Source organism: Anser cygnoides, chromosome 3 (genome assembly GCF_040182565.1).
Source record: "Anser cygnoides isolate HZ-2024a breed goose chromosome 3, Taihu_goose_T2T_genome, whole genome shotgun sequence".
In the NCBI taxonomy this organism is placed as follows: Eukaryota; Metazoa; Chordata; class Aves; order Anseriformes; family Anatidae; genus Anser; species Anser cygnoides.
This window is the reverse complement of record NC_089875.1, coordinates 91457633-91468179: the sequence shown is the minus strand read 5'-3', so window position 1 is coordinate 91468179 and position 10547 is coordinate 91457633. Positions and strand designations below refer to the sequence as shown.

The following is a 10547-nucleotide window of genomic DNA, read 5'->3' as shown; positions in this document are numbered from 1 at the left end:
CCTGTATGCCCAGACGTTATCTGCTCCAGGCTTAGGTTTGTACTGACTGTAGAGTGTTCAGAGCACTTTCTCAGTGTATAGATTGGAAAAATTAAAAGATGTGGTCTGAAATACTCCTCCTGGGTCAGTGACTGGGCTGCGTTGCTCGGTTTCTTGCTGCCTTCTTCCTACGTACTCAGGTGCAGAAAGAGGTGAGAGAGGTCAAATTTATTAAATAATGAAACAATTATGTGAGGGGGGGAAAAAAGGGGAAAGGCATGGCAACCTTAAAGTTCTATAGCCTTTGATTTATGTGGACAAAGCCAGCCTGTAAATTAGTGCTGTGGTGCCAGCCTACTTCCCTTATGGAATCATATAGATCGTTTGGGGTTGGAAGGGGCTTTAAAAACAATCTAATTCCAACCCTTCTGCCGTGGGCAGGGACGCCTCCCTCAGACCAGGAGGTCTCACGTCCCAGCTACCTTCCGCGCGTTATTTCCACGCTGTATTTTAACTATTTGTATTTGTACCCGCCCTGGCCGGCCCCCCGCTTCCCGCCCCTCCCTCAGCGCCCAACGGCCGCCGCGCCAGCCCCGCCCGCAGCCGTTGCGCACGCGCCGGGCGCCTGAGGCGGCCTGGGGGGGGCCATGGCGCTGCGGCTGCTGCGGGGCGCGGCGGGGGCGGCCAGTAAGCGGCGGGCGGGCGGGGCGAGGAGGGGAAGGGGGTGAGGGGAGGCCTGGGGGTCTCCCCGGCTTCTCCTCCTCCTCCTCCTCTTCCTCACGCAGGGGCGGGGGCGGTTGCCTCGGTGGCTGAAGGGCGCCTGAAATGGCGGCGGGGGGGGCAGGGGCATCGCTCTGCCCGCGGCTGGCGGGGGGGGTGAGGGCGCGAGGAGGCCGCCTCGGCGATCTCTGCCCCGTGCCCGGTGTGTGAGGGGCGCGGGCGTGCAAGGAGCCCCGAGCGGTGGGCACAGGGCGGCGGATCAGGGCCCTGCCTTCCCCTCCGAAACGTGAAGCTCGCGGCGGCCTCCTGCCGCGGGGCTCCTGAAGCACCCACCCGGCCGTCGCTCTGTGGTGTCCTGGCTAACGCAGAGACCTCCTGCAGGCTTAGTTTGCAAACGAGTTGTTTCTGAGGAGGTGGAAGTTCTAGAGAGCTCTGTAGCCTCCAAGAAACGTAGAGTAAGAAGCATGGATATCCTCCACAGCCATGATTTTAATTTGGTAGAACTAGATGTGTTTTGGGTATTATGGATGTTGGCTGTGCAGCAGCTTAAAAGACGTGGGATTTTCAACTTCTTTTTAAATTCAGCCCTGTAATTAAAACATTGCGTGGCTTTGTGACTGCCCACAAAGGAAGAGGGAGATCAAGGGCAGTTTGCAGAACGTGCTGTACTGATGAGGTTAGAATCATGGAATATCCCGAGTTGGAAGGGACCCATAAGGATCATCGAATCCACCCCCTGGCACCCCACAGGTCTGCCCAGAATTTTAGACCATGTGACTAAGTGCACAGTCCAGCCGCTTCTTAAACTCCAACAGGCCTGGTGCAGTGACTACTCTAGGTTGGTTGTTCATCGTGCCTTTCTCAGAGGCACTTAGTGTTGAACTTCTGTCACCTCTGTGTCAAGAAGAATACAACTTGGTCAACAATAGCAAGTATTACAAATAGGAAAATTTGATTTTGTCTCTTCTGTGCTGAGATAATCGATTTCATCAGTAGCTTCATCGGACTTCTGTTTGAATTTAGACTAGAGTATCAGCCATAATTTAGTTTTCTAAATAGCTTCTCTTTCAGCTTGCTGAAGAGCCAGTTGACTGGCTGGAGTAGAAGGATCCAGTGTACAGATGAGAATTAAATTCCTCCCTGTTCATAATCCACTATGTCATAGCTAAAGGAAAAAAAAATAGATTCCTTTGGGGCATTGGCAGTGGTTGGTATGGTTTATGTGACCGTAGGGTTTAATCTTAAGGTTGTGGTATTTTGGGATGAATAGATGCGCAGATTCTGGCAGCGCAGGTGGATCGTCGTTTGGTGTAGGGGAGACGAATCCGTGCTGCTTGCAGAGGCTGCCTGGTGCGGTCTCTAGCACGGTGGGATAGTTCTTCGCAGTGCTTTGCACCTGGGGTGGTACCGGGAGGATTCCTGCTTGAATCCTCCTTAAGAAAGGTCAGAGCCCCTTCAGGCACATGTCCACAGTGGACAAGAACTACTCTCTAAACATACGCTGTCTATGGACATTTGGCTTTTTAAACGATTGTGGAAATAGCGTTCATTTTGAGAGGTTTTGAAAGTAATTTTTAACTTGTTAATGACTTCTGAATTTTTTGTGACTTACAGTATCTGTGCACCTCTATGTTTTTAGACTACTTAACAGAACTTTGAGGTGTGGCTGATAAGCTTTCTTCTACATTTGTGTTTAAAAATTGTTAGTAGGTCTTTGTTAAAATAAGTAACTTTTTTTCTCTTTAATGCATTTGCACAATTTGCAGGTGTATACGTGAATGCAAATGTGTTTAAAGTTTGTCCTGCTTTTGCCCACCAGCTTAATTATTTTACCATCCTAAACAAAGCCCATCTGTTTTGTAGCAACTTTCTGGAATACCTGTTACTAAGGGAACAAAGTTTTTTTTCTTTTTTTTTTTTTAATACTTTCCTTTGGGAAGGCAGAAGGTTTTTCTGACTAAAAAGCTGCTGGAAATGAGCCAAAACCTGGAAATCAGCTGGTTTCTTGGGGAGGATAGGATTCTTCCAGGAAAACAGAATGTACTGCTCTGTGCTAGCACAACTACTATTTAGAGTCTAAAATACAAGAAGGTAATGATGAAGAGAAGTTCAAGCAGTTTAAAATACACTGTTTATGTGAACAGAGTTACACAACTAACACAGTTTTCCCTGCATGTGTTTCTAGGACTGAAAATAAGAGTCTGTGCTGATTTCTTAGGTGGCTGGGAGTTGAGTTTTGAACTAATATTTGGAGGGCTTTTTCCTGGCCTCCCCTCCCTAGTTTCTGAAGTTAGATGGTTTTTTTTTTTCCTTTTTTTTCCCCCCCCCAGAGGTTCTCTAAACAGTGCTAGGACTGTTCAGTGTTAAAGCCTCACATTTACGTTACACATGTCTGTTCATTTGACAGGGTCACCGGTTCTTTGCAGCTCTCTGAGGAGCACCAGCTCTAACACAGGAGGAAGACCTGAACCTGCTAAGCAGGCACTTAAGAAACCGAAGTTACCAGTAGGTCGATTTGATGAACCGGAGGAGTCCAGTATAGAGAGGGAACCCCTGGAAAGTAAGTCATGTTCTACCAAATTGAAAGCCGTGTTTTTTAAAGTAGAGATTTTGAGATGTTGTGCTGATACATGCTTATGAAGAGGGATAGGTGTTCAGCACTCTTCAGAATCACTTTCTGGCCTTAGCGGTTCTGAAAACGAATGGAGATGGGGCAGTGGTGACAAGTCACAGCAGAGGATGTATGAGCAGAAACTTCTTCGAAACAAGGGCGGTCAAACGCTGTAGGAAGTTGCCCAGCGAGGGTGCCGCTAAGGGTCACTGGGGTGGCCAGCATTAGTCTGTTACCGTATAGCTCTAACCGATGGTGGTAAACCCATGAGGGCACCCGCTACTTTTTGTTATCCAAAAAGTCAGTTCTGTTTCTTAGTCCGCAGAAGATTCCTGACCTGTGCCATATTTCGTGGTCACCGTTTCTTAGCCTTGCGCGGAGTGTTTTGAAGAGCAACAGCAGATGCAGTTTCCTGAGCCCCTCGGTGGGGCCGGGGGCCCTGATGAACTGCGGCTGCTGGGGCTGTGTTCCCCTGGCCTTAGTGCAGGGAGCCTGGCAGCCCCAGGTGCCAGATGTGTCACTGCCGAAAGCCAATGGAAGCATGCGCTTATTTATCAGACAGGAGAGAGAGAGAATCTATTTCCCTCTCGTTTTGATGAGCCATCTTTCCTTAAGTAAAAGTGCTGGGCAGACCTGATCTTACACACCAGTGTGCTGTTCTGTCACTGTTTGTTCACCGGTAGCGATAGCCCGTGTGTGTCCATTCCGAGGTCTCCAGGACAAGCTGTTTCAATATAGCAATAGATCCCTGTGAACATCCAGGTGACAGAACGACTGAAAAATTATAGTATGGTCTGCAAAATGGCTGCAGGCAATTTCAGATCGACTCACTTGAGCATTGACTCAGAGCTGTTCTGTAAGCAGTATTTAATTTTTAATTTCTTGTTCTTTTATTTCCGAGGAAATAAATGCCATCAGTGCTTCATTTAAAACAAATGCCTAAATATTATCTTTTGCTTTTGGCTTAAGTGTTCTATATTTAAAGCAAAATTTAAGGTTTCTTTTGGCTTTAAATGTAGTTGTACTTGGGTATTTTTACACATAACATCAGTTTGTTAGGATGCCTGCTACCCATTGTATCCTTGATGGCTATTAGAAAAAATGTGAGGGTTTGAGATGGCCGTTTGCGATTCCCTCTGCCGTGTAGCTATCATGGAGAAACCTTCTGACTTTGTGTCCACTGTCAGCACAGCAGTAGTGCTTGCGTATCAGGATGATGACATCTGCGGGATAATGCAAGATGCTTTTGTGCTCCTTGAGCTGTGGGGAGTACTCGAGTACTTGACATTCCCTGTCAGGGTCTGTGTGAGTGTTCAAACAGGCATCACAGCATGTCATCGCGTATCGCCTGTAGCCATAGGAGTCTTCCTCTGTCCCTGCCCTTTTTCATCGCTCTCCAGGATTCCTGTTGTCTTCTCGCGTTCTCAGCCCTGCTCCTTGTTACTTGCGTCCCCACCAGCGCTGGCTCAGTGACGCAGCAGAGGGAGCCCAGAGCTGGGTGTACAGGAAGGTTCTGGAATCACCATGGCAAGGGGGTGTGGGGTGCAGAGAGCTTCAGAGCACTTTGCAGTCAGCCGCAGGATGAAAAAATACCCAGCCTAGGGTGGTGCCGTGCCAGGAAGTAACTCCTCCGTGGCTTGGCGATGCCTGTGCAGCCGTCCCTGGGTTACTGTGAAGAGAGGGCCCCGTTACGGGAGCACCGAGTAGCACAAGACTGCCGGGGGTGGAACAAAGCTGCGTGGCGGTAAGGGCAGGTGGCGTCAGGGAGGTGTTGGGGGCGTGAGCTGAGCGCGCAGCTCAGCACAGAGATTTTGGAGTCCCCTTCGCACCCTGCTCGGGAAGGGTCCCACCCTCTCCTGAAGGGGCATCACAGGGACTTAGCAGGCTTATGCTCAGTTTTAAAAGGTAAAAAGTCTAGTTTTAGTTATCTAGGATTTCACAGTACCTTCTAGGATGGTGGTATTTAGTCTGGTGTTGGTAAATCTCAACATGGTATTTGCTGAAAAAATACCATCCATGACAATATGGTGTTTTAAGTCCAAGAATTACAGAATCTCGACTGAAGTTCTCACACCTGTGAGTCTAAAATCAGAAACCTAAACAAACACAGACAACGACCTGATATTTTAGATGTAGCAAACGTACGTACAGCATACCTGCACGATGCCTGTTCTTACTCCGAATCCACTGTGGAGCTTTGGACATTGAGTTGCTTTTTTGTTTGTGTGACAGAATTTGATCGTACTTTCCTGACTGTAGCCACAAAACTCTGAAATGACTCTTTTATTGCTCTGGGAAGTGCTTAACTCAAGGTTGCCTTTAAAAACAAGATAATTGATTTTGCATTGAAGTGTGGACTGAGAGGCAAAGCTTACAGCTGATGACAACTTTCTATTTCACAGAACGGCTGGGGTTGGCAGGGCCCTCTGGGGGTCCTCTGCTCCGGCCCCCTGCTTGAGCAGGACCCCTACAGGTCTCCAGGGAGGGAGGGAGGCACCACGATGTCTGTGCAACCTGTGCCAGTGCTCTGTCACTCACACAGTTTAAAAAAAAAAAAAAAAGTGTTCCTGATGTCCAAAGAGAACTTCCTTTGTTTCAATTTGTGGCCATGTTTGTCAACATTACAGGCATGTTAATGAATTTTCCCTGTCATTCTAGAGTTCCCTGATGGAATCAATCCTACTACAAAAGAGAGGGGTGGACCTAAAGGCCCTGAACCGACACGTTTCGGAGACTGGGAGAGGAAAGGACGTTGCATAGACTTTTAATGTGTAAATGTATCAATATTGCTAATAATGTTCCTATGAAAAATATATCATGTATAGAAAAACCTCGACTAGATTTGCTGTGAAGCTTCTTGTTGCTGTCATGTTTGTGATGAATTTTCTGAGAGATATTTTATGTAAATAAACACAACGTACCAATTTTGGGAGCTGTTCCTTGTATGTGCATCTGATCTTCAGTAATATTTATCCTGTGCCAGTATGAACGCAGGCATAGCAATGTGGAGGTGGCAGAAAAGATAGAGGTGTCTGTTTGAAAACTGGCTAAATGCTGCTTGGGGGAAAAAGGAACATTTTCTCACACCTTAGGGTCAAAGGTGAGTATTAGATAAGATGATCTTAATATTGTAGGCCTTTAAATATCGCTAGTGTACCTGGCATGGAGCTGAACACCTTTCAGTCAGATTGAACTCAGTCACTTGTTCAGGAATTTGCCTGGTTGTAAAATACTTGAGTAGAGTGTGAGCCTACCGCTTCTGTATTATTAATATGAGAATAAGCTGACATTATTAAAACATCTCAACATACTAACGCTCCAGGTATTTGCTGTGGAAGCTCTTTTTGGTAGACTAAACAAACTGATTTTCTGTAGTCCTCAACAACGGAAAGTGTTTGTTCATTTTTTTCACCCCTTTGTGTTTCCTTCCCTGTGCTTTGCTGATTTCCCAACCTCTTCACTTCTGGTCTGCGCTCCCTGGCTTATACGTTCACAATTCCTGTTGCCTGCTTTTGCCATAGCATCACAGTGGGCATTAAAACTGAATTAAAGGGTTTTGGAGAGCACAGTACAGTCTTCCATTTTATGGCCTAAATTTCTCTTTCCTATACAAATATTTTTTTTGTGCCTTTTGCTATGCCAAAGCAAGTTCTACCTGACTGACAGTCAGCTTCAGGCATGATTTATGTTGTTCTGCATTACTCAGGCTCTGTAAGAATGTACCAATTCATCCACTTTTGCCTTTTGCATGATTTTATTAAAGCACCAAAGTGTGTCCTTGTACAGATCAGTAAAACCTCCCTAAAAACCCACCTGACCTGCGGCCAGTGGGGAAGCTCCTCCTCCAAATCTGTCAGTTTGGATACTGAGTGTGTATTTTGTTAATGTAGTATCACGCTGGTTGTGGATTAAGATGTTTGACTCACTGCCATGATGCCCTACAAAAGTATCATGTCTGTTTGGTTAGGTTTATCAACCAAATATCTCACTGAAGAACAAAATGAGGTTTATTAAAGCCTATTTTTTTCATAAAGGGTGTTAACTAGTGGCAATTATATTTTTGATCCCTTAATCTTCTATAAATTCTGCAGCACTGCTTGGATACTGGAAAATCAGTCTGTATTTACCCGATTCTTTCTTGTTGTCCTTCTGTAGTACAACAGCTACATTTTCCCAAAATCTATTGAATTTCCAAGTTACCTAAAAATGCACTGGGTAAACTTATTTAATATACGGTGTTTATTAAAATGTCTATTTCTAGTGTTGCTTTGCCTCTTCAGTTGCTAGTAGAGGGGAAAATACGTCACCACCCAACACACCACCTACTTCTCACATACGAAGCAGAAATTTTAATTGGAAACTTCCGCCTTTTCTGCATCATTACCAATAGGCTTAACGTCTTAATTAGTGAAGAGGCAAGAACACTACTGCAGTTATTTTACTTTTGCATTCTGAATCTTACCCATGGGTTGTTGCACGATTTCATTATCTCTTGCCAGATTTTGCCTTCCCCAGCACAAGCTCTGTGAATGTTTATCTTGTTCCACTTCTTGGTGTTCTTGATACTCGGTTCCAATTGCTGCCTTCATCACCGACAGGTTTCTGGCTGCAGCTGTGCTTCTCTCTGGTTACAGAACAGCACTTTTTGGCTAGCGTATAAAAAAATCATTCTTACCTGCCTATGGTTTTATTTTTCTGTTGTCACCTTTGTGATTAAGAGCTAGATCTACCGATGTTTTTTTGCAAAAGGAGATCCCCGTGTCAGAACTTGTGACCCATCCCATTTGTTGCTATCCTTGAGGAAAGTAAAATCGCTTGTTTCCTCCCTGACGTGAAGGCTCTTCAGGCACCTGTGTGTCCGCCTCCATCCAGGTGGTGGCTGTCCCTGCCTGAGCCACAGGCAGTTGTTTGCCACGGAGCTCAGGCGTGTCCTAGGCACTCCCTGCCTGCATGCACTGAGTTCCTTCATTTGAAAGCTGCTTCTGAAAGCGCTGTCCGTACCAACAAGAGTGCCTCAAAAAGGCATGGATTTTATTTTTTTTTGCCTTGCAAAACCTAAAAAGCTCCTAACCAATGTAAATACAAGTTGTCAATGGGTAGGCGCTCAGGAAATAGAGGATACCTCTTCAACATTAAGGAACAGGCCTTCTTCACCACCTCCCAAGTCCGTGCTGCTAACCACCACGTATTTTTTTAATTTGGTTCGGGAATGTATCAATAAGAGAGGAGAGGCCAAATGTTTGGGCAAAATAAATGGCCACAAGGCATATGCCAAGGAGCTTTTCGGTCTGGCAATGGGGCATTTACCAAAGGAGCCCTGGGCTCCTTTATTGATAAGTCCAAAATATTGTTTTGTGGTGTTGCAAGATCCCTGTCAAAACCAACAATGGTTTCAGTGCAATAACCAACACAATGACACTGCAGGGTGTAAATGATAATTTCTGTTTGGTTTTCTTGCAATGGCTGCAGTTGTGAAAGAAGCACTTCAGCACTTTTTCAGTGCTGTCTTCCTGCTCTTTCCAGATGAATAATATTAGCAATTCACTGTGATGTAGCATAAGGGTAAAGCTATGACTTGTGGCATTAGCTATAAGATTAGCCATAAAGGTATGTCTTTATTGTAAATGCCAATTAATCTATCTTTGTAGCTCTTTTTTGTTGGTATAAGAGGGTGGAAAGCATCAGGGGTTTTATTCCTTTTCTGTTCTCTTAAATTTCTGTGAGAGTTGTTCTGCCTGGGTAAGCAAGATCTTGTAATTCTGGAGGATGCTTGTTGCTCTGTCTTTACTAAAAAGCTGCATGTTGCTTTTCTGCAGTAGTTTTTCATCGTTAAACTTCTTTCTGCTAGTTTGTTTACATACATTCAGTGCATTATTAAAATTATGAAGCCTATATTGTTCTAAGGAATTGCTCTGTAATTACTTTGTTACAAAATATATGAAGTTGCACTCTGCAGTTAAAATGTTTGCTATATGTTGTCATGTTTGGAAAGTATATATTTCAGTGCTGATTCTACTGAGTTAAAATGCAAGGTTGTATTATATAGTTGAATGAGAGTCAAATTATCCTGTCTCGTAGCAGATGTGTTTAAAGGACTGTGGAATGTTGTTATAAAACTTCACTGCTTGTTTAGTTGACTGCAATAAATGGATCACAAGTACCATCAGTCTGTAGCAATGTGGCATTTTTATGATGCTGACTTTGGTTTTGTCACTTAAAAAGGACCACAACACATTGTTCTGAAGTATCAGGAAAATGATACAAAACAGTGTATTAGTTTGTGAGAGAAGAAGATTCGGAGATTCTCTGGTATTTGTAATTGTTCATCAATCGTGAACAGCATTGTGTGTATCATCAAAGCTAAGGAAATGATTTGAGATTTATTTCTGTGTGCTGACAGTGATCAGAAAATGTAAAAATCTGTGATAGCTGCCATGCTTTTGTAACATGCAGTATGGAAACACCTTTGCTTGGCTGATGGTTGGTGCACTCCAATACTGCTGCGCTGCTGCTCCCTCGTACATCTTGGTAGTTGGTGGCAGGGCGTAGTCGCGTGTGATCTTCTTAAGGATTGTTGTAGAAAGGGCGGCACAGCACAAATAGAAACAAATATAAAATCTGGTTTTGGAAAATCCTGAGAAAAGTTCTCTATTTAAATTAAGTATTGTGAAGAGCAGAACTAATGAAGTCTTGTTTCTTATGAGCTTCTTGAGCCTCCTGTAAATCCAGGTTCTTTACCCATGTTCTCTTGTTGAGTGACATTATCTCGCCCAGGCAAGAGAAAGGGCATCTTTCTGCTCATCTCTTCCTCCCTGGAGGCGATACTTGGACTTCTTTCTTCTGTTCCCTCCTCCCCTGCACTGACTTTGACAGAGCTGTTAGGAACTTACTTACCTTGGAAACTTTTCTCTCCTCGATACCTTTTCAGAATAGGTTAAAGTTACTTGATGACTTCTAAAGTAATGGGGCAGTGCAGACATTAGCCTTTCATCCTTTGACCGTACATTTTTTTGTTGGAAATATTCATTGTCTCTCTGCATTTTTCTCTCTATGAAAAGATGATATTTTTCCCCCTCAGAGAACATTAAAAGTGCCAATTAAAGCTTACGGCAGTAAGACTTTGACAAGCTTTTTCCAGACATTAAGTCTCCCAGTCAACTGTAGTCTCAAGCCTTAAAAAATCACATATTTTAATGGTGTATTTTTAGGATAAGAGTTCACAGCTCTTTAAAGTCCT

At 44.5% G+C, this 10547-nt stretch overlaps 1 protein-coding gene across 1 annotated transcript; it reads left to right on the top strand.

Moving 5' to 3' along the window:
* Positions 1-518: 518 nt before the first annotated feature.
* SDHAF4 (succinate dehydrogenase complex assembly factor 4) lies at positions 519-6237 on the top strand. The gene is made up of 3 exons (XM_066994728.1): positions 519-666; positions 3107-3259; positions 5969-6237. The coding sequence occupies exons 1-3, from the start codon at positions 627-629 to the stop codon at positions 6076-6078; spliced, it is 303 nt and encodes a 100-aa protein (XP_066850829.1). The 5' UTR covers positions 519-626; the 3' UTR covers positions 6079-6237.
* Positions 6238-10547: the final 4310 nt, after the last annotated feature.